A 23,657-nucleotide genomic window follows, 5' to 3' on the forward strand; every position below is an offset into this window, starting at 1 on the left:
GTCTCCTGCTGCGTGCCCCCAACCTGCCGCAGGTGCTGACCTCCGAGCACTTCCGGACAGACGTCTGCATGCTTCCCCCTGTCCCAGTCAGCTTCCTGGGGGACCCCCACTCGTGATATCCAGCTTCAGATACTAACCCGTAGCTTTGGACTGTGGTTGAGTCTACAAGGCTCAGACCACTGCCCAGGTGCTGGGGTAAGAGGACAGAGGTCAACACGGAAGGCGCCGGAGCGCCTGCTAGGGTACTTACTCTCTTACAGGACCTGCAGCCTGTCTGGGGCCCCCACCTTCTCTCTACCCCCTTAAAATTCCTGCTGGGACAGACATTCTCTCTTAGGCCTGGTGGGATGAGCAGCGAGGGGGCCGCTGGCAGCGGTGGTCAGGAGGAAGGAAGAGTGTCAGTGGAGGCACCCATCTTCCAAATGCGCCCGGGGTTCCCTGTGGAATGGGGGCAGTGCGGAGGCTGGGGAAGGAAGCGGGGAGGGCTGGTTGGGAACAAGGAATCGGACCCTAGGAAGGGCACTTTAGTGATCTCAGTCTTTTGAGATCCTCTGATCCTCCAAAGGAATGCTGATGTGCAGAAAGGAGAGTCAACATCTGCTAACCTCCACCAGGAAAGTTCCATTGGGATGTATTTTCTATAGTTTGAGTGATGAAAGAAGCAAGTTATTCTTTATTCCGTTTTGTGCATTTTTATGCATGTCAAGCTGTCCTTTTTAAGACTAAGACCCCGCCCCACCTCCGCCCCCACTCTGCCACTGGAAGCATTATCTTAGTAGTAAGCACAGCAAGCAGCCTGAGGCTGTTTTGATGGGAACCTGGAAAATCTGGTTGGCCAAGGCTGGGTGGTCCCTTGACTGCTGAGGGGCTTCTGGAACTCTAGGACCCCCGGAACTGTCCTTGCACACCAGTGACAAGAGTGTGCACACCTGGTTTGTCTGTGGTTCTACAAACTTAGCTCTCAGATATCCAATGAGTTTTCTGTGCGGCTCTCTGGCCTTCCCTTGGCTGAGTTTTCATGGCCAAGTGCTGGCCAGTTGGAAAGCTAAGACTCGGCAGGGAACTGGATCCCACTTGGGCATGGCCTCCGAACGTTTTTCTCCACACCTGAGAACCTTGTATCGGCAAGGGTCTGCCCTGCGCCTGTGAATGCACGGGCCCCTGTTCCTTCTCATTTTTGGGGTACTGGAACAGTGGGTGTACACTATGTAATGAGGAGGTCACAGGTTTGGAGCTGTGTTCTAGAAATACTTGGCTTTGTCTCTCTGGCAAGTCCGAGCAGCAGCAGCAGAAAGGGCAGACTGGGGGCAGGAAGAATGGTTTGGAGGCTCCCGTGATCCGCCGCCGGGTAGTTACCAGGAGCCGAATTAGAAGGACAGCCAAGGGACTGGCGAAGAGGGGATCATTTGAGAGACAAGGAGGCGGCATGTGTGGGAGGTAACAATGGCTTTCCGCCCTGGGGGCACGGTGGCTGATGATGACATTCAAATAAACTGGGAAGTGTGTTCTCACAAACTCCATGAGACGGGCTTCAAAAATAGACCTGGTTACAGATTCTAGCTTTGTTACTGCTAGTTGTGAGGGGGCCGTCGGGTATACACTACCTCATGGAGTTTGATTTGTTGTTTTTAACTTGTAAATCTGGGATGCCGATGACTACTTTTATTTATTTATTATAAAGAAGAGATTTAATGTGAAAATGTCACAAAGCATTTACAGCGGGCCAGCACACAATCAGCACTCAAAAGGTAGAGACTGTAGCGTCTGATTGGTGTAATGTGTGAGATTGGGGGCGTGGTGCTGGACGCACCCACGGAGGAGAGGGAAGCGGTCTGGTTAAGTTGTTCAGGCAAGGCCCATAGAGGATCCAGTGTTTGTGGGGGTGTTTCTCCAGGTCTTCAATGTGTTAGAAGTCCAATTCTCTCAAGCACAGAAATAAATTGATTTATAAAATGGTCTCCTTTAAGGATAGCTGCAAACAATAAGGATGAATACTGTTGATAATCTCTTTTATACTTGCACAATATTGGGATCATTTCCCTCCTTTTATTACCTTTTTAGCAGCAGCTGTTAATTTTTTTAAAAGGTGGATTAAACCGTAATGACATTTGTTATTTCACAAGTACATTTCAACCATGTTGTTAAGGACCCAAGCTTTTCCCACCATTCTGCTTTTCCATTCTTGTTGGTTTCTGTTCTTATGCTTGTTGCCTCATGGTTTCAATATGGTTGCCACAGCACCAGGCATCACACCTATATTCAAGACAGATGAAAGAGGAATGTGGAGCAACACTGAGTTCTCTGCTATCTATCCCTTTTATTAGGAAAGCAAAAACCTTTCCTAACAACACAGCAAAGTTTCACTGGCCAGAATTAGGTCACACGGTCACCTACAAGGATTAAGAGTCTGAGAAAGAAAAAATCTGGCCAAGAGGAATGATATTGCTTGACAACAATTCCCTACCTTATTTGGTAGGTTTTTAGGCAGCTGGGATTTCAGTATAGGATTTTGACAAACTTAGACTTCTGGTTTATCCAGCCGTTTATCATTTAACTATAGATCAACGGACATTTTCATGGATAAGTAGGTACCTCTGTTTTCTAGGAGGTAAGAGAATTGAAAGACTATTTTAGAAGAAGAAATATGATTGCCTTTTTGGTTTACCAGGACCTACAGAAACTTTGATTCTCTTTCTTATACTTCCTTTGTTTCAGTAAACAAATACTGGATCTTTCCACGCAGACAATAACTCAAAAATACTGGTGGACTTCCAAATCAAACTTTGTTGTTTTTGTTTCAATTTATCTATGAGTTCAGCGGTAGGCTCAATTGCACAGGAAGCTGAAATCACTGGGAGGAGGACAAAGAAGCCAGTCCCCCCTCGTGCAGGAAGGGGTTTGTGCAGGAGTGATTAGCAGCTGTTCTCCTCTGCCCTCAGGCTTGATGGCCAGCCCCAGGCACCTCCTCCTAAAGGAAAGCTTTCTTAACCCTTCATAATTCAGCTGAAGATAGCTTTCGCGTTCACAGATGGGTTCCGTAGTTGAACCATCAAATTCTCTGTGATAAAAACGCACATTCGATGTGATCCTCAGTGAGTATCAGTGTGAGACTCAGACTCCAGGATAAGAGAAGTTATTAGAATAACTTCAAACACCTCTGGAATAATTAAGCCCGAATTAGTGAAATGAATGACCAAACAGTTACTTTTGTGTAGAGAGGCTGTAAGGACGCAGGTCTGAACCAAACTGACTCCATGACAGGCTTCAAATTTCCCCTCTGACCTTGGAGGCCTAGGGTTTCCCAGAATCATTAGACAATAAGAGGGCACAGATTGCTCCACCAGGGACCACCCTAGTAACACCCAATCAGAAGCGGCCAGCTAAAATGCTTAACATTCCTAAGGGCAGGCGTTAGAAGCTATAGATAATCACTTATTGCTTAAGGCTAGTTACACCCTACTTGAGGGTCCTGGGTCCACTCTGTAATTGGTTAATACTCTAAATATTGTGATTGGGTCCTGCCAAAAGTAAGGAACACTCTGGACAATGTGTATGGTTAAAGTTACTGCCAATGATGTTAGGCGATAATGATTGGATCACTGTAGCTGTGTCACAATTTCCTGTAACTCCCCCTTCCCCAAACCCGTAAAAGCCCTACCCCGCCTTTGTTCGGGGCTCTCAGCACGGGTCCACTGCGCTGGTAAAGTCTGTGAGCCCGAGCTTAGGCCCGGCCAGCCTAAGCCCATAATAATAAATGCCCTTTGCTTTTGCATGCGTAACTCGGTCGCCCTGGTGGTCTCTGGTTTTTGGGGACAATATTGAAATCTGGGCATAACAAGGCAATTAAAAACGTCAGTTACAAACATCTGAAGGCGGATGGCAGTGATAGTCGCACAACCGAATGCCACTGAACCGTACACTTAACACCCGTTAACATGGTAAACTTATGTTTTTAACCATGATAAAAAAAAAATCTACTGAATGTAGTCTTGTTGAGAGACCTCCAATGGATGGAGAGAACATTTTAAAGAGGAACACAACTCCTTGCACGTCAGGGGGTGGTCTCCCTTGACCATATGCTCAGGACACATCCTGATCGCAGAGTTCCGGGAGCCTTGGGCAACTATACCCAATGGTATTCTCTCTGCTGAGCCCATCTCACCCAAGCCCATCAGGTCCACCACGCCTCAGACTAAATTCTGTGTCTTCAGGCCACCTGGGCACACCTCCTCCTAGCCTCCCTGTCTTAGGGAAGGACTCACGCCCGAACCGTGGGCGCCATTCTGGAATCCTTCTTTCCTGTATTCTTCATACCAAATCACCACTTTGGTTGAATCGCCTCTTCAGGTTGCTCTAATCTGCCCATTTTTCTTCCCCTCCACAGTTTTGCCACTCTGAGGCAAATAGAGAATCAAAAACTCTCATCTCATAATGAACACCTGGCGTCTATTCACCATCCACTTAATCCTAAATGCCTGAAAATATTTCAAGGTGTTAAGAAGTAATTAAAATGTTTATTGTGGTAAGAACACAGCACGAAATTTACCCTCTTCAAAGACCGTCAAGATCACAAAGCTGTGCTGTTGTGTTCAGGCATGATGCCGTACAGCAGCTCTCTCGACCTTAGCCATCTTGCCTCACTGAACCTTTATTCTTGTTTTTTTAGAAATCATTTTCATTTTCTTTTTTTAAAGTTTTATTTGTTTTGAAAGAGAGAGAGCACAAGTGAGCATGAGCATGCACAAATGGAGGGAGGGGCAGAGAGAAGGAGACACAGAATCGCAAGCAGGCTCTGCACCATCAGCACAAAGCCTGATGCAAGCCTCGAACTCATGAACAGTGAGTTCATGACCTGAGCTGAGATCAAGAGTTGGAAGGTTAACCTACTGAGCCACCCAGGTGCCCCTAGGAATCATTTTCTTAATCAAGATGAATTCTCTGTTGTCCTTCTTGGATATGTTATCTATTTCTTGGCCAACTGCTTTTACAAAGGCTCTCAGTCATAATTTTTGCCAAATAGAAATGAGTGACATCTGAACAGGATTTCTACATATGCTTAAAACTTCCTACTCTTCCACAAACATTCACTGCCCCCCCGCCCTTAGCTTTACTCATATTAATATGGCGAGGGTCAGGTCCTCAGAGCGTGTTGCACTGGTGGGTGGAGGCATGGCTCAAAGTCCCCACTGGCAAGGAGTGTACAGCCTAGTAGCAGAGACAGATTTGAAACACAATTGGTTCATGCAGTAAAGGGCTAAACATCAAGCAAGGTGGTTTGGAGTCATTGGGGAGGGCCATTCACTGGAGCTCAGGAAAGGTTCCTGCAGGGGGCATGTAAAGACATCTAGAGTGGAGATCAGTGCTGACTCCAAATCAAGCCCTTTTTCCATTTCAACTAAGAATGTAGTTAGTCGGTGTGGCAGGCACTGGATTTTGAAAATCTCATTATTTTAATCTGCGTTTCCCTGGCTACAAGTCAGGTTGAGCATCTTTTCATGTTTATTGACCACTGTGTAGTTCTTTTCTGTATATTGTCGATTCTTGCCATTTGTGGAAAATCTGTGTTGAAGATAAACTCTCTGAGGCAGAACTTGTCTGATGCCCTTTGAAGGATTAATTTCTTAAATCCCACACACATCTCTTGACAAAAATAAGGATCAGGATGTTTTTCTAAGAGCCCCCTTGCTTCCTGCCAATCTCTGCCTTCTCTCTCCTCTGAATCGGGTTTCCTCTTTGAGCCTGGCGGTGGCTGAGGAAGGTCCGCAGGACGTGATGGAATCTGTACGTGTCAATGCTGTTGTCACTTTAATGGCATAGGTTGTTTTTTTTTTTTTTTTTTGCCTGTCAGAACTAGGGGAGAGATTCTACACAGATGGACAGAGTTGTGTAGGCTTACAAATGTGAGCACACGTGATAAAACAGAAGCATTTGAGTGTGCAGATCTTAAGATAATCAGGTCCAATTTCATATGTGGTTTGAGAAATGGCTATAGATTAACCACTACATGGATTTGAGAATGACCCTCATTCAAGTCGTAGACAACGCATTACCTTCAAACTTAGATACCAATGTTTTGTCTCAATTAACCCTGAGGATTTAACCTTCATGTTTTGCCTAATAACAGAACAACTTTGCAATGTGCCTTGTGTTTAACCTTTGGTGGTCAGAGGACAGGCTCAGAGCTGCTGAGATGTAGGGGAAAGAAGCCCCAGGCTTGGAGCCACAGGTACCTGGGTGGGAGTCCTGTGTTTTGTTAAACAGTTTTCTCCACCCACCTTGGCCTTGGCTTTCTTGTATGCAAAGTGGGGGAAATGCTTCCTAGTTCCCTGAGTTAGTTACTGTAAGGATCAAATAATGTTGTGTTAACAGATGTTAGTGTGTATGTATTTTTTTCTACTTTCTTTTCTTTACCACACCGCACACAGAGCCAAGCAATGGGCCCAGCTATAGTTGGGACCGCATACTTGTTACACTGCGTTATTATATGGTTCTTAAAGCATGGTCCCCTGGCCAGCAGCATCAGCATCACTTGGGAACAAATTAGAGACGCAGATTCCCAGAACTACGCAATCAGAAACTGGGTGGGGCTCAGCAGTGTTACCTCCGGATTATTCCAAGGCCCACTGAAGTTTGAAAACCACTGAAACAGTTTCCTTCCTGTTGTGGTCTATGTAGAATGAGATTTGGTGAGAAGAAGAAGGTTGTGTGTGTTTTCATGATATAAAGGCTATTTAAAGTCCCAGGAGGTGACTTTCATCTAATGTCAGGTTTTCCTTAAAATAGTGAATGAAATATGTTTCAAACAGGAGATTTTTTTCCTGTTTTCTCTTGAAGAAAAGCACCCAAGTTTAGCTTAATGCAGGATTTGAGCGGAGCTATCAGGAAGTCTACCCTGAACTGAGCAGATAAATTCTTTCTTTAAAAATATTAATGATGAACTTAAACACTAATGGATGCTACTGTCAGATCTGACATTATGATATTTTGCCATGCTATTATTTCTGATTAAATGTATTTTAATTTCATTTAAAGCCAGAGCCATTTGCCTATGCTCATAATCATAGTGATTAAATATAATAGTTAGGCCCATTAACACATTTCTGCATATCAGTGAACATCTTGATGCTTTACCTGTATCAGGAAGTTTTCCTACAACCAAGAGCATAATCATTGTGGCAAATCTGTGTCAGGCTCATTTCTCATACACTTTAATTGTATCTTCTTCTTAAACAGTTTTTTGTAATAGACATTAATGAATAGTTGTACCTAGTATGAGTGTTCCATATTTAAGCATGCCTCAGCTTCTAATGAGAAATGCATCAATGCCCACTAGTGTGTCTTGATCAGTAAGAGCTCTGATTTTTATTGTCTGTTCTTTGCTTTTGTGAATGAACTCATTTAATTATCTGAAGCCCAATTGAATCTATATGCAGAATGCACTCCTTGGAATGCAGGAGGACCTGATGCTTAATGACCAAAGAATTTCATTTCAATGGATTTAAATAAACATCAGTTAAATATTATAAAAAAATATTCAAGACAACAATTTAGGTGATGTAAACAAACTTTGACACTTCAAAAAGTGGCCAGTCTCTGTCTGGAGAACTGAAAAGTGGGGTAGAAGGCAGGAGGCTTTTAGAGGTTAAAATGTAAAAAAGAAGAAAGAGGAAGAATAGGAAGTATCTGATTGGTTGGGGCCACAATAGGCCACCTTGTTTTGGCATGAGCAGACCCAGAGTTGGCCTGGGGTTTGGGAATTGGCCGACTGGATATATTGTGTTTCTGGTCAAATGGAGCATTTACAGGGCCCCAAAAGTTATCTCAGTTCTGGTTGCTGACATAACACCCCATGCAAAGGAGGCTCCATCTTGGGCTTAGAATGTTTTTTCTTTTCATTCTTTCTTTTTCTGTCATTTGGTCTATTTTTCTGCCTTCTCTCCTTTCTTTTCTACCTTATTATTATTATTATTATTTTTTTTTTTGAGAGAGGGCACAAGTGATCAAGGGGCAGTGGAGGGGCAGAGAGAAAAGCAGGGCTCACTCAGGGCTCCTGTTTTTCCCCAAGTCGGGCACGAGCTCACCCAAAGCAGGGCTCACCCGAGATGGGGCATGAGCTCACCTGATGTGGGACTCGAACTCACCAACTATGAGATCACGCCCTGAGCTGAAGTCCAATGCTAAATGACTGAGCCACCCAGGACTCAAAAGTTATTTCAACAGTACATAACAAATGTTTGATAAAAGAATAGGTAAAAATTGCTGGTAAAGTTGAGACTATTAAGCATAATAGTACCTACTAGATGTTGAGTCTACCACGAGTTGGGGAGCTGACTGAAGTTCTCTACTTCGATTCTGATAAAGACACTATGAGGCAGATATTATTCCCATTTTACAGACACCAAAACTCTTACAGGGTACCAAATGGGCGTGTGATGTTTGATGCTGACATAGCCGATGAACAGGGGGATAACTCAAAAGGAAGTGGATGACTGGTTGTACAAGCTGGCATCTGAGAAAGTGGCATGGCTGAATTGAAGCCTTTTTATGCTTCTCTATTTGAATTAATATCCTCAGTTAAGCTGACATGTTTGTCAAACTGCACCAATAAACTGTGTATGCCTAAGCATGCTGCTGGTCTGGGGAGGCTGACAAGAACCTTGACCCAGTGCAGTGTAGAGCCCAGGCTTCCGAGGGCACGAGGGGCCAGGCAGTGTACTGAACACAGAGGCCACCTTAAAATCCCTGAAAGCGTGTCTTAAAAACAAACAAAAACCAAGGGGGTGCCTTGGTGGCTTTAGTTGGTAGAGCATGTGACTTTTTTTTTTTTAAACATTTGTTTATTTTTGAGAGACAGGGTATGAGCAGGGGAGGGGCAGAGAGAGAGGGAGACACAGAATCTGAAGCGGGCTCCAGGCTCCGAGCTGTCAGCACAGAGCCCTACGCAGGGCTCAGACTCACAAACCATGAGATCATGAGCTGAGCTAAAGTCAGACGCTTAACCGACTGAGCCACCCAGGCGCCCCAAGAGTATGTGACTCTTGATCTCAGGGTTATAAGTTCGAGCCTCACATTGGGTGTGGAGATTACTTAAAATCTTTTTTTTTTAGATTTTTATTTTTATTTTTTCATATAGTTTATTGTTAAGTTGGCTTCCATATAATACCCAGTTCTCTTCCCCACAAGCGCCCTCCTAAATCTTTAAAAAAAATAAGAAAGTAAAATAAGTAAAACTCCTGAAAGAGCAGGGTAGTGCATGGGTTTACAGGGCTTCCTTTATAATTTACTCAGGTAGTCTTTAGAAGCTCAACACAAATACAGGTGAAATGTTGATAGTGGGAGCGAACCAATGAAAACTAAAAAATATAGTCTTTTAGGTTAGTAATACTTGTCTGTGAATGAAAATATAGACCTGATTACTAGAAAAAAATGGACTTATTTCTATGCACAAAAATCCTAATGGAGGAAAACCAAATTGTAAAGTACATAAAGACTGGGAAATAAAGTGGACCCTGAGAGATGAAAAATTAGGTTGAGTCCCCCCGTATTACTTGCATATGACAAACAGATGTAGGTAGCATCAAACGTTTTTGTTTTTGTTTTTGTCTTGGGCACAGATTTGGGACTCAGGAGACTACCAAAGAAATTGTACGGAACACTGTGATGAAGTATCAAAAGACCATTACAATATCTTTTAAGTCTTAGGCACAATGTGTAATTTCTAGGTTAATTCTTGAGATCAAGTTCAAACACACACACGTACACAGACACACTGACACACACAGTTCATTTATAACATCCTTCTGACTCCAAAATATTTAAATGCTAAACTTTTGTTAATATTTTCTAAGGTTCAAAAATATCATAAATACCTGATTAAAAGTCATGAAACAATAGTCTGAATTACTCAGAACTTTTAATAAACTCTACTACAGTTAAATCAACCAAGTGTCATTAAGGAATTTAGGGAAATAGGCTCATTCAACCCATACTGTTACCTTTAATTTCATCATATTTTCTACCTTTTGATGGTTGATGAGTATGACAGTGTGGAGCAATGATAGCCAATATATGAAATGAAAAAGCGCATTGAGAGATTTTTTTTTTTTTTAACTTTCTGGCAGGTAGCCTCAGGCAAGTCATTAACTTCAGGAATTCTTTCCTAGGGATCTCATAAGAATCTAACAAGTCACTGATGTGAAAACTCTTTGTAAAGCCAAGGTCTCACATCATACTGTACAGAAAATGGCATTTTAGTGTAGAGGGGGAACTCTGTTAAGTGTTTACCATGGAGGAAAGAACATAATATGACCTGTGGCATAATTAACCTTTAAAAAGAGGGCATTATAGTGGGATCTCACTATGTTTTTTTCAAAAAAATTTTAATGTTTCTTTTTGAGAGAGAGAGAGAGAGAGAGAGAGAGTGAGTGAGCGAGCGAGCAGGGGAGGGGCAGAGAGAGAGGAAGACACAGAATCCAAAGTTCAGAATCCAGGTTCCAGGCTCTGAGTGGTCAGAACAGAGCCCAAAGCTGGGCTTCAACTCAAAGACTCGTGAGAGATCATGACATAAGTCAAAGTCGGATGCTCAACTGATTGAGCCATCCAGTCGCCCCTCACTATATATTTTTTAATGTGTTTGAGAGTCTTAAAGAAATTAAAATTTTTTTCCTAGTTCCTCCAATTGGTACAAAGCTAACACAACAGTTATTATGCGCCAGGCACTCCATTATTACGTTCTTAACATAAATGAGCTCATTTCTCCTTCACAACCATGCTGTGAGGTGTGCGCTTTGTGCAATGGTATGCCCATTTGACAGCTGAGGAAACCAGGGCCCAGGTTAGAGAAAAAGCCACAATCACGACCATAGCCAGAATTTTATCCATATCCACTGCATTCAGCAGTCATTTTATTCTAGATACTTTGTTCTTCTACTTCCGTAACCGAGACTCCTCTAGAGGCTGGTACAGAACACTAACGTACTTTTCAGTACTTTTGGGGTTAGGAGGAAATGCTGGACATAGTTCGAAAACCTGGGATCATCCAACTCAGCCTGGGGAGCTGCTGGGTAACCGCACGGGCAGAACATGCCACGTGTACAGCCACAAGCTGAGTTGCAGAGACGAGGCTACACAAGTTTCCAGAGCATGGGAGGCGGGCTGCACTCGGTGTCCGCCTGGGAGCCTGCTTCTCATAGCTCCTGAAATAGCTATTGCATTCAAAGGGCATGTAGAATATTTTCCAGATTTCCCAGCCACAAAGTCTTCACCCCAGCTTTGGCTTCAGCCATCAAGACTTGTGGTTTGGACATGACCCTGGAATCAATAATCTTTCTAGCACCCTGCGCTCTTCCGGCCTGCTCCAAAAGTCTGTTCTGTGTTCCATTCTTTCAGGCTTTACTAGGAGATTAAGCATTTAAGTTGATGAATCTGTTGTGACTTAGAGGCAATAACTTTATGCATCGTGCACAGAGGGGTCTCCAATACCTTAGCCTTCAACAGGAGTGACTAATTCGGGAACTGAAAAGCACCACGCAGCTCCCTGGGAAGGCGTTTTGGAGGCGCTCCTTGCACGATTGCCTTCACGGGCAGCTCGTGGTGCAAGGCAGCCTAGGCCAGCACCGGCCGGCGTCAACGGGAGCCCAGGGGCTGGAAAGTCTACAGTGGCAGCGAGTTTATTCAACTGCACAGGGTGCCTAAGCTTCCAGAAATGTGTCTAAACAGGGGCCATAGCAACATACGCATTTATTTGGGGCACGATGATCCAAAAACTTTTAATTAATTGAAAAGTACCCAAGCAGGAGGGGGATTTACTCCAACTTCGGGTTTTCTTTAAAAACAGGGGCAGACATAAAACCCTGGATAAGGCCCTATTCCAAATAATGAAGGTGCTCAGCAGCAAAATGAATCTTCTGTTTGAAAAGCCCAAAACGAAAGAAATGTAGGAAGAAATTGAGTACCTCCTGCCACGTGGCTTCTCTGGGCATTCTGCACCCTGTTTCTATGGTTGATTTTTCAGATCTTTCTTTTAATACAACCACCACCAAAAAATTCCGCATAATTTACAAAGGAAACACACCTGCAACTTTATTAATAACCAACTTTTTTTTTTATTAGAGCAGATACAGTTGTGAAAACTGTACATTATACATTTTGGTTTCAAGGATTATAAATAAAGGAACTCACAGGTATGGAGTTCTTTTTCACAGCAAGAAACTTTTAAATAAACAAGGTCATGTTTTATTAAGTACATTGGCAGACTTCATGTGCTGTCCAAAATGTAGAGTACAGTATAACAACCCATTAGAAAGAGCCTTTCATGTAAAATACAGCTGTGCACATTTTAGAAAAATACCATCAATTTGAGCTTTGTTTTTAAAAAAGCTTATAAATCATACATATATTTATAAATGGAACCAACATGCTCACTTTATAAACATATCCTTTAGTTATCTGTTACCCATTATTTCCAAAGCATTACACGTTTTAAATAAACACTTAATAAGATTAAATATTTTATTTATTTATTTTTTTTTAAAAATCCGCTTTCCCAGCATCAAGAGCTATGGGGTTAGGAAGGCGCAGTGAGAGTACGGAGACGGACGCAGGAGCCGAAACGTTTCTTGGCTAAAAACGTACTTCCTAAATTTAAAAGTCAAAGCAAAAGGTAAAAAATAAATAAATATACAAGTTGTAATTTTCACTTGCTCTCCTTCCGCCTTCTTCTGTATTCCGTATCGGTCATCGGCAGGGTTCTCCACATCCTGCACTTGGGCAAGAAACCTCAAGGGGTTTCTGGCCTGCAGGCGACAAAGCATTCAGTCCACACCTGTGCTAACGTGCGACCTCTCTCTTCTGCACTGAAAAGGCAGCAAGTAAGGTAACGAGAATCTGATTAAACCATGCAGACCGTGAACAATGATTTAGGAAGAGCTAGCTCCTTCTCCACGATGTGATGCCTTCCAGAGATTTAAGATCCCTTTCCTCCCGATTTCTTTTTAAATAATCATTTTGTGTAAAGACCCCGCAGTGTCTCTAAGCATGCTTTTGAGTAATAAAGGATAAATTATAAAACAGCAAAAAAAAAAAAAATCAGATTATGTCAGAAATAACAAAGGACTGCAAAAGACAAATATTCAAATAAAAATGTCTAAGCCTTTAAAATGTGAAATAAAATTACGAAAGGACTTTGAAGAACACGAAAGGCATAAAATCGAGAAGCAGAAGTTTAACAAAGCTTTATGCTCTACCTGAATGTATTCAACAAAAATTTAAGTTGGACGAAAAAAAAAAAGATTAGAGCAGTTATTAATAGCATCTTGCTTAACTTTCATGGGAATTAACATAGTCACTGACAAGATTTTATTTGGTTGTAAAGTACGTCAGCAATGAAACCGAACCCCTTAAACACCGATTACTGCAATCCATGCAACATTTTGACTATACTTCTTAGAATTCTGTTGTCTTTCAGCTTTTAAAATTTAGCACCTCCTAAGTGCATAAATAATTCATCTCAGTAATGTTAAAAATATTTAAAGTTTTTTTTCTTCAGAAGGTAGGATGCCTTCACATTGCTAACTTTTAAACAGCCTGTTACAGGTTTTGGAAGACTAAATGACACAGAAACAATTGATGTATTGCTATCGAAATGAACACGTCTTCTCTAGAATTGTGTTGTTTCTTTTCCTTGAGGTGCGACAAGTGTGCTTCAGCCAGCCAGGACCACACGCTGTAGAGGACTAGGCATCCTACTTAAATAAACAGCAAACATGAACACAGTCGTGCACAAGCCAACGAAACGTTCTCTCCCAGAACATTCCAGGAGCTGCTAAAGCAGCAGGTCATGGCATAAGACTGGTGAGTGATGCTGCTACCCATTTCTTCCAGTGAGACCAGGGTGAGTGTTGGAACGGTGGCCACAGCAACACAATCCTCCGACCGCATTCCTCGGGCAGTCGCTTGTTTCCCCAGCTCCCTACTAAAAACGTCCGATGGCAAAATAGTAAGGCAGCTGTTGACTTCCATCAAAAAAAAAAAAAATGCAGCTCCATACATTTCCAGTTTAGTCACACTCTGCTAGGACAGATGGAGTAGCCAATGCCAAGAACTTCGCCGGATGGGGCTGCTTCAGCAGATTTTAAAAAAGAATGATTATTAAGTTTTGCTCTCCAACACGGCTGCTTGCTTCAGCTCCCAGAGGACCCCAAAGCCACAAAGCATTCCCAGGGGAACATGAACAGGTCCTCGAGCTGAATTTTCCAAGTTTCATCTCTTTCGCGATCCCATCCTAATTCCAAGCCTCCTTCCCTGAGTCTGAGTCTGACTGGGGAGTGCCATTTAAAGGGCTGAAGACGCCACGGCAGGGAAGTGTGGGCTAACACCGCTAGTTGTCATGACTTCACTGAGGGGTCAAAACAGCTAGATCATTAAGTAACGATGTTGAATCACATTCAGGCACAGCCAAAATGAAAGTGAAGGACAATACGCAGTTGTTAAGGGAAAAAAAAAAAGTAAATTTGAATGTGGGAAAAGAATGTTAGACACTGCGATTTTATGTAGAAATTAAGGCTGTTCTTACCTTTCCTCATTCCAATCAAGTTAGAAAGTGAACAAAAAGAATGGCCAACCCGATATTCAACAGCATGACAAGGACAATCATGACTGAATTGGGGCCCTGGAAATGAACAGAACAAATCAAGGCATAACGTTTCCATGTTAACATCAATAGTAAACTAGCTCATAAAATCGATGATCAAAAATATGAAAAACTCAACCCCATCACAGTAAATTCGGCATGAACAAATGACAGCAGCTCCAAAAGGTATAAACTAAAAATAGCAAGGCCGTATTTAGATGCAGCAGTCTCTGCACTTTCACTATGAAATGAATCCAGTCCTGATTTAATCTAAGAAAATGACTTACACATAATCTAAACATTCACCTCAAAAGATTCAACAACAGTGTGGGTGAGAGTTCGCCACAATGGGGTCAGGAACTAATGGAAAGTGGGTATGACTTTTTGTTAAGGGGTAATTCAGATGAGGAAGAGTTCTGTCTTCAAGAAGGCAGTTAGAAAGCAAGAATAAGATCTTTCGGGTACTGAGGCCTCTCAGGAAAAAGTCAGGAAACTCAAACTGAGGGTCTCTGATTCTTGCTTTTTCCTGGTTATATTTTTTGACACCACCACATCCTTGGGAGTAAAAACTGCGAGTGGGAAGTTGAACACTTGCAGAAATTATTTTACAGGTTCAATTCTTTACATCTTTTCTTACAGCCACAACATTTCCAAAATCAAGCTGTTGGATGAAGTGCAGACTTCTATTTTGATAACTGCAGCTACAATGAATACCAGCTAGCCAAGGTACCCAAATTTTGTTTACTTGTTTAAACAAAAAGCAACCTTATGACCTATGTTTTCAGAACTGCTCATGCTTGGCCATTTTTATTACAGGGACATGATCTTGGTATTTACTATTAAAATAGTGTCTAATTCTTAAGTAGTATTAAATGTGTTCTTAACTGGCTTTCGGTGGGTGGGGTAGGTATTTTAATTCTTATTTTACAGAGGAGGAAACAGTTGTGTGATTTTTTGGTGAGGGGTGTTGAGTAAGGAACACTGGAACTGTCATTGCTCTAGGGCTTGGGTCATATACTCTTGTAGGAGGTGTCCTCCCCAGATGGGGCCACAAGCTCACCGGAAGAGGTCAGAGTATCCTGGTCTTTGTCTATCTCAGCACTTCATACATTGCTACTTCTTGCTAATCTCTTTGTCCTTGACTGGGCTCCACAGTGGCAGGGGCCCTGCTTTGTTCACCACTGTGGGTCCCCACACAGATGGACTGCCCCGTTCATTCAGGGTTCCATTATGGACACCTACCATCATCTGGTACTTTTCCAGGCACTGTGGATGTGGTTGTTGACCTGATGATGAACAGGGTGATTAGTAATATCAGGGTGGGGAAGAAAAGGAAGTAAAAACAGCTTGAAATAGGGACTATTAGGAAGAAGAAAAACCCTAGTTCCTAAACCTCAAGTAAATGGGAGGAAAAGGCAACATTTACTGCATGTCTTTATATGCCAGGCAGGGGGCTGAGTGGTTCTGGGTAGATTATTTGTTCTGCACACGTGATTAGGAGTTCCATTCCATGGAGCTCTGAGAGGGTAAGTGTCTTACCCAAGGTTACTCATCCAGTTTAAACAAATTACAGAACTAAAATTAAACTTCTTCTACTTCAGAGCTTCCCCCCCACATAAATCCCTATTGTAGCCACAGGAATTAGTTTAAAAATAATTTCTAATCAAGTTCTTAAAAATGGCATTTTCATCTATACCCTATGATTTCATGGTAGCAGAAAAGCATCAAATCTTGATAGGATGAACTTTTCTTTTAGAATAGTTGTATTCTAAGTTACTAAGAGGGTCCTAACCTGTGTAACTCATCAATAATGATTAATCTAAAATGTATAATGTAAGAAACACTTATAACTCAAAAAATAATTGAAATAATCTTTCAACATTGTAACTCAGCATGGAGATTAAGAATATGCTATTACTATCACAAACTTTGATTAGATTTTGATCATGAATATGTTAAGAAGTTTGGAATCACTTAACTCTTCTGGGTCAGTGGATTTAATTTATAATTCCCAAAGACAGTGATATGAAAGATGAGGGAAAGTATATGGGGTCAGAACAACATAATGTAGAGTTCAGTGTCTTACAGTGGCCCGAGGAAAAGTAGACTAACAGATAAAGTGCCTTTGGTAAATCTAACTTCAAAAGTTTGTGTGTCTGGACTTTTACTTCCCATTTCATAAATCCTTACAAGTTCCACGAATTTGTCTTTTTGAATTGGTTAGCACTTTTAGATGGATATGTAAGCATATTTATTGAACACATATATTTATTTATCCAACTAGGACAACTCCATTTATGAAGCCATTTTTAAAGATGACCCAGTGAAGAGGACGGTATAAAAAGTTCAAACAGCAACCAGGTGGAAAATAATTCTGGGATATCGAGATGTGACCTCTGTGTTCTTCAGATACCTAGTCCGGGCATGGCGTGGAAAGCTTTAAGGTGAAGTCTCATAAACATGACTGTGGTAGCCAGTTGTGGTTTAAAATAGCAAAATGAAAAAAAGTCAGTCTTGCTTTTCAAGACTGACTGAGACAGGTGTCATAAGAGAAGCTGTTGCAGGCAAAGTGCAAGTCTTGATTGGAAGAACTTTCAGGCCGTTAGAAAAGAAAGAGTAGGACGTCAAAATGTGGAAACAAGTTCTAGCTCATTACTCCTTTAAAACTGTGAGGAACCTTCTGATGAGCTACTACAGTTTATGTTAAATCTAAAACTTTTCGGAAAGCACACAATTTAATTTAGTATTAGTAGCTGAGTTTATACGTATTTACTGTGTGTAGGGTTTCAGAACAATTCAAAAGAAAGATAAGGTTCATTTCAGAATAGACTTGGAAGAGAGTAAAGGCTAAGATGCAGGCAGTTCTCAAAAGGGGGTCAAGAGTCCTACTTAGAAGAACACTTGCTAGTCTTATTTGGTAAGGCTGCGAAGATGTCTCTACTGGCTCCTACAAGTTGTCAGTGTTGCAAAATCATACAAAAGCATTGGTACCACACAGAACGGGTTTCCCTGGAACATTAGTCCATGTGCAACTGTGGCCTATGGGAGTCACATGTTTCCTGAGGAGGGAGGTTAGAGTAATCCCTTGGCATTGACTCCCTTCTCATATTTGCTAACTGTTAGCCTGTGCCGAAGATCAAGATCCAGGGTGATCCTGAGGATGGGTCCAAATCTTTTGAAATATTTGTGAACTATTTTATGCTTTAATACCACACTGTTGAAACAATAATAGCCTTTGCTTTTGGAGCACCTAACCCTGCACTAGTGCTGCGCTAAGAACTGCGTAAGCACTAGCTCACTCAATCTCCACAGCAACCCTTTGATGCTGGTATTGAGATGAACAACTCACAGAACAGGTAGGAAACCTGCCCCAGACCCCCACAGCTGAGAAGGAACACAACTGGGATGTGAACTTAGAGAAAGTCTGGCACCAGAGTCCACACCCTTAGCCACCAGCCTATGCTGTCCAGTCCCGTGTATCCAACCACCCTACACATGGCGATTCTGAGTCAGACCAGATCTCTCGGCTGCCCACAAGGAACACCAATTCAGTCTGATTTTCTGTCCAGTGTGTGATTTATTGTGAATACTCCTGTGAGCTTTCAAGTTATTTGTAAACCTCTAGCTCACACAGCATCAATGTCAAAATTGCATGCACCACTCCTTTGTTCTAAAGGTGTCTCATTAACTACCTTTATGATGATTTTATCACTTCTTAACTGTCAGGAAAACAGTCACCGGGAGTGTGAAAGGCAGCTTTCTGTTATTATCAGGAAAAGAAGGTTAATTGTTAAAATCTTCACATGCAGGTGCCAGGGTAATCTTGACCTCTGGTTCCTGTTGTGCAGAGGCTGTGGAGCACCAGGTCTCATCTCCCTCAAGGTGTGGAAGGGACCCTAGAGACTCACCCACCCAGCTGCAGGATGCCCGGCTACCTCCAAGAATCAGATGGTTCTGCACATAAGTAATAAACGATACTTTTTCTAAACAAAAAGACTGAATTTATCAAATACTTGTAACATTTTTAAAGAAAGTGTATTGGACACTGGGCCATTTGCTTCCTCTTACGGAGTTCTAAAAGTCTCCTGAACCCATCACTGGGTACCGCGAGGTAGATACCATATGGCCTTGCATCGTTTGAACTTCACCCTTGTAAGTCTGGCAAACTAACACTAATAGTTAGTCTGTTTTGAAAACCATTTATCCCCATGGAGGACGACTCTCAGGAAGTTAACACAGTTAATTAATTTATATTTAGATGATTACAAATGTAAATATTTGTAAATATTAGCAAAATAAACCTAAGAGACATTAAATGTAAGTTGATAAAAAAGATGAATTTCAATTTTTTAAACATTGTTAGTGTTTTGTCTATTTAGTTTAACAGGGTTAAACTGTTTACAGTTAAAGGAAAAAACTTATAGTTGTGCAGATTAATAAATTGGCAAACAAGTATATAACACATGTACGAAAAGGTCTCAGAAATTACTAGTACGTATTGAGTCAGCTGTGGCTTCTTCCCTGAGCTACATTTAACAAGCAACACTTCTGTTCCAAAAAAACATGTGACTAGGTCAACATGATTTTATAAACTCAATATTATTTGATAAAGTATGAATTCCATATATTATTCAACAAATAAATCTCTAGATGCTCATCAAATGACACTTACCAATAATATATAGCTTTCTGGTTGAAAAATTAAAAATCTTAAATGCTTCAGACTGACTGATAACAAAACTAGCATTTACCAGAAAACTGAAGTCTCTGAGAAGTTAGAAGACCAGAGCAATTTTCTTAAATAGTTGAAAAATGTTCTAGTTGCAAAGCTTGGCTAATTGAGTAAAATCCAAACTAAGTATTTAAAAGAATAATTCGCAATAGCTAGAAAAGATGTTCTTTTGTCTAAAGGGGCTGACTGGAATATCTTTTCCTACTCCTTCACTTTTAGTTGATCTCTTTGGATCTAAAGTGAGTCTCTCTCGTATGCATATGGATACAGATAAGTCTTGTTTTCCAGCCATTCCTTTATGTCTTTTGTGAGGGTCAAAAGCAGGGCTAAGAGCCTAGTGAATGGTAGTGGAAGCCTCTTCCCAGCCAGGGCTCCCAGAGGCGCTGGCCAGGGTCCCATGATTCCTTTTTAGCCAATCAGAGAGTTAGCTACAGTTTGGGACTACGTGTTTGTGTTCCTGCAAACTTTGTATGCTGAAACCCCAATTCCCAATGTGATGGTATTTGGAGGGGGGCCCTCACAAGAGGAGAGCATGGTATTTGAGGGTGCACACAGCAAGATGGTCTGTGAACCAGGAATTGGGTTCTCACCAGACACCAAGTCTGTGGCACCTTGATCTTGGGACACCCTCTAGAATTACAAGAAATAAATATTCTTTATTTATTATACTTAGCTTATGGCACTTTTGTTACAACAGCTCAAACTAAACGACCACAAAACTCACGCAGGAGTGCAGGTAAAGGTTGGCTACCAGAATGACATCTAAGGTGGGTGGCTGAGCTCTTTGCTGCCTTAGGCTACAAAGATGCTAAGCTCTACTCTACACAGTCCTGTGTTCATTCATCAGGACTCCGCTAGCCCAGCTGCCATTAAGGTGCAAGTCACCCTATGCTGCTACCTGAAAGAACCAAAAGAAAGATCACACTTTGCACAACTTACCGAATTGGCTTCTTTTTCCAAAGAAGGGCATGAATCGTTGCTTGCTGGATTCTTTGGTATAGCAAGTTCAGACTTCTTAGCTTTTGGCTCAGCTTTGCTTTCTTTGGCAACTGGTTTTGTCACAGATTTAGGGGGACTCCACCTGTTGTTGGGTGATGGCTTGTGCGCCCGTGCTGAGGAAGACTGGCTTGATCCTTCATCTTCCTCCACGTCTTCCGGGGGATGCTGGGGAGCGTTCAGTTTCACGTAGTAGCCGTGGTACTGAGAATGGAGCTCCCCGTTACTGGGGTTGGGGACGTGGTGGCGGCCAGAGTACTTGGAAAGGGGCACCATGGCCCCCACCTCCTTCGTGGGAGGCTTTGACATCAAAGGCTTATTGACGATGGCTGTCACCTGCTCATCAGCCACACTCCGTTTGTCTTGGTTGAGTCTTGCCCCTGAGCTGGGGTTCTGCTTCTTCATGGGTTTCGGGGAGGAGGGCTGGGGAGAGTGGCTTTGTTTGGGACTTGCTTCAGGAGACCTGGGGGGTGTCGTGCCTTTGCGATAAAAATGAGGAGATTCCTTTGGTGTAGGCGGCTTTTCTGGTACTTTCTCTTCTGGGTTTTCTTTAGCATCTACACCTTCCTGAAATCTCTGTTTGATATAGTCTGGGCCTGGGGAAAAAATTGACAACAGAAGGGAAGGTAATAAAACAAAAAATAAGGCATACAGGCTTGTTCCTTATGGGTATCTACATGCATTTTTTCAGATTAACCATTCCTCTTTTTTTTTTTTTTTTTTTTTTAGATATTGACAAGGCTTGGATTAAGCACGAGCACACTTAATTTCCCACGGGAAAAGATTAACCTTTATGGCCATCAAAATAGCATAAATAATGATAAACAGTTCTGACTTCTCTAATAACTGCATCCTTCCTGCCTGCAGAACACCGAGGAGAAATTCAGGTTGATGAGCACTGGTAATAACACCAGAATTAATCTGCATATGCAAATTATGTGGCATAACTAAAACACAGAGCACATAAATAAGCCGAGTTTTGTCTGTTTATTAAATAATTTAAGTATCATAATATACTAAACTAACGTTTAATAAAGCACCTACTGCATAAGTAGTAAGAATAGAGTCTGCTGATGACATTTTTAACGTGCCTTCCTCAAAGGGTCACTTAAACTTCTTGGAGCCCCTTTACAGGGACTGTGACCATTTTTCTGTAAAGCATTAAAGTCATAATAAGGCAATTGTTGTCTTTGCCTCTGTAGTCCCAGATTTTTTTTTCTTTTTCTAAATACTTTAGGATTGCTTGCAATAATTATGTTATTTTTATACATGGAAAAATCTGCCTTTTAAGAAAGGGACACTGATATAAGTGTTGCTACCTGAACTTTTATTTTTTTGTTTTCATTTTCATGGAGTATTTTTTCCTATTCTTTCCTTCATTTTCAGTTAGAAGTGAGTCTCTTGTAGAGATATAAATGGGTCTTGTTTTCCATCCATCCCTTCACTCTTTTTGTCTTTTTGACTAGAGCATTTAGACCACTTAAAGTAATTATTGATAGATATGTACTTATAAAAAGCTAGGGTAGCAATACTTACATCAGATAAAACAAAGACTATATAACAGGACACAAAGAAGGGCATTATATAATGATAAAGGGATCAATCTAACAAGAGGATATAACATTTGTAAATATCTATGCACCCATTACTAGAACACCTAAATACATAAAGCAAATATTAGCAGATGTTTATTTTCTGCCTGGATGATCTACCCATTGACACAAATGGGTATTAGAATCTCCTACTATTGTTATATTACTATCATGTGTCCCTTTAAAAGGTAACAGTGTCTTTGAATGATACATTAGACCAGATGGACTTAAAAGATTATATACAGAACATCTTATCCCAAACGAGCAGAATATATGTTCTTTTCAAGTGCACATGGAACATTCCCTAGGCTAGATCACATGTTAGGCCACAAAACAAGTCTCAATACATTTAAGGAGATTAAAATCCTAACTGATCATTAGCAGTTTGAAACCAGAAATCAATTACAAGAAAAAAAAATTGGAAAAACCCCACAAACATGTGGAGACTAAACAACATGTTACTAACCAATCAATAGATCAACAAAGAAAGAGGAGACAAAATAAAAAGAGTGATCCAAATCTTTGGGATACAGCAGAAGCACATCTAAGAGGTAAATTTATAGCAATTCAGGTGTACCTCCAGAAAAATCTCAATCTAACCTGATATTTAAAAGTCCAAAATTGGTAGAAGGATGTAAATAAAGATCAGAGTGGAAATGATAAAGATCAGAGCACAAATAAGGAAGTAGAGAGTAACTACACAATAGAAAAAAGGTTAAACATTTAGCCAGACTCCTTAAGAAAAATGAGAGGACAAAATAAGAAATATACGGGGAACAACGAGCACCACACAAATACAAAAAAGATTATAAGAGACTAACACAGTTATATGCCAATAAATTGGATAATCTAGAAGAAATGGATAAAGTCCTAAAAACATACAATCTTCCAAAACTGAATCAGGATGAAATAGAAAATCTCTTTTTTATGTTTATTTAGAGAGAGGAGTTTGTGCAAAGTGGGGGATAAGGTGAGAGGATCCCAAGCAGGCTCTGTGCTTCAGTGCAGAGCTCAGGGCTTGATCCCACAGACTGTGAGATCATGACATGAGCTGAAATCAAGAGTTGGACACTTGACTAAGCCACCCAGGTGCCCCAAGAAGAAATAGGAAATCTGAACATATCAATTATTAGTAATGAAGTTGAATTGCTAATCCCAAAACTCCCAAGAAATAAAGTACAGGACTAGATGGATTCAAAAGCTGCATTCTACCAAACACTTAAAGAAGAGTTAATACCTAGCCTCCTCAAATTATTCCAAAAATAGAAGGGAAAGTAAAGCTTCCAAATTTATTCTACAAGGCCAGAATTACCCTATCAAAACCAGACAAAGACATTACCAAAAAACAAAAAAAAACCCCAAAAAACATACAGACCAATAGTTATGCATACAGGTGCAAATACCCAACAAAATATCAGCAAACTGCATTTAATAATACATTAAATGAATCATTCACCATTAGCAACTGGGATTTATTCTGGGGGATGCAAGGATGGTTCAATATTTGCAAATCAATCCATGTGATATACCACATTAACAAAATGAAGGATAGAAATCATATGATCATTTCAATAGATGCAGAAAAAAACATCTAACAAAATTCATTTACTCATGATAAGAACTGCCTGCAAATGAGTTTAGAGGGAACATACCTCAACATAATAAGGGCCATATATGACAAGTCCACAGGTAACATCATATTCGGTGG

The 23,657-nt window shown here is 41.2% G+C and overlaps 1 protein-coding gene and 1 long non-coding RNA gene across 4 annotated transcripts in view; one reads left to right on the forward strand and one right to left on the reverse strand.

Annotated features, from left to right (window-relative positions):
* LOC115279000 overlaps positions 1 to 18,858 on the forward strand; it is a 163,844-nt gene extending 144,986 nt beyond the window's left edge. For all 3 annotated transcript variants that reach the window (XR_003903154.1, XR_003903156.1, XR_003903155.1), the window contains 4 exons: positions 13,687 to 13,851; positions 15,269 to 15,355; positions 16,914 to 17,073; positions 18,478 to 18,858. This is a non-coding gene — a long non-coding RNA (uncharacterized LOC115279000). The remainder of the gene's footprint in view (positions 1 to 13,686; positions 13,852 to 15,268; positions 15,356 to 16,913; positions 17,074 to 18,477) is intronic.
* The window catches only part of JPH1 (junctophilin 1), an 86,946-nt gene continuing 75,367 nt past the window's right edge, over positions 12,079 to 23,657 (reverse strand). Inside the window, 5 exon segments of the mRNA XM_029923504.1 lie at positions 12,079 to 12,629; positions 12,631 to 12,763; positions 14,573 to 14,611; positions 14,614 to 14,668; positions 20,301 to 20,953. Of these exon segments, the coding sequence (XP_029779364.1) occupies positions 12,566 to 12,629; positions 12,631 to 12,763; positions 14,573 to 14,611; positions 14,614 to 14,668; positions 20,301 to 20,953 (944 nt within the window). The 3' untranslated portion in view covers positions 12,079 to 12,565.

The sequence above is a fragment of the Suricata suricatta genome, chromosome 15, assembly GCF_006229205.1.
Source record: "Suricata suricatta isolate VVHF042 chromosome 15, meerkat_22Aug2017_6uvM2_HiC, whole genome shotgun sequence".
In the NCBI taxonomy this organism is placed as follows: Eukaryota; Metazoa; Chordata; class Mammalia; order Carnivora; family Herpestidae; genus Suricata; species Suricata suricatta.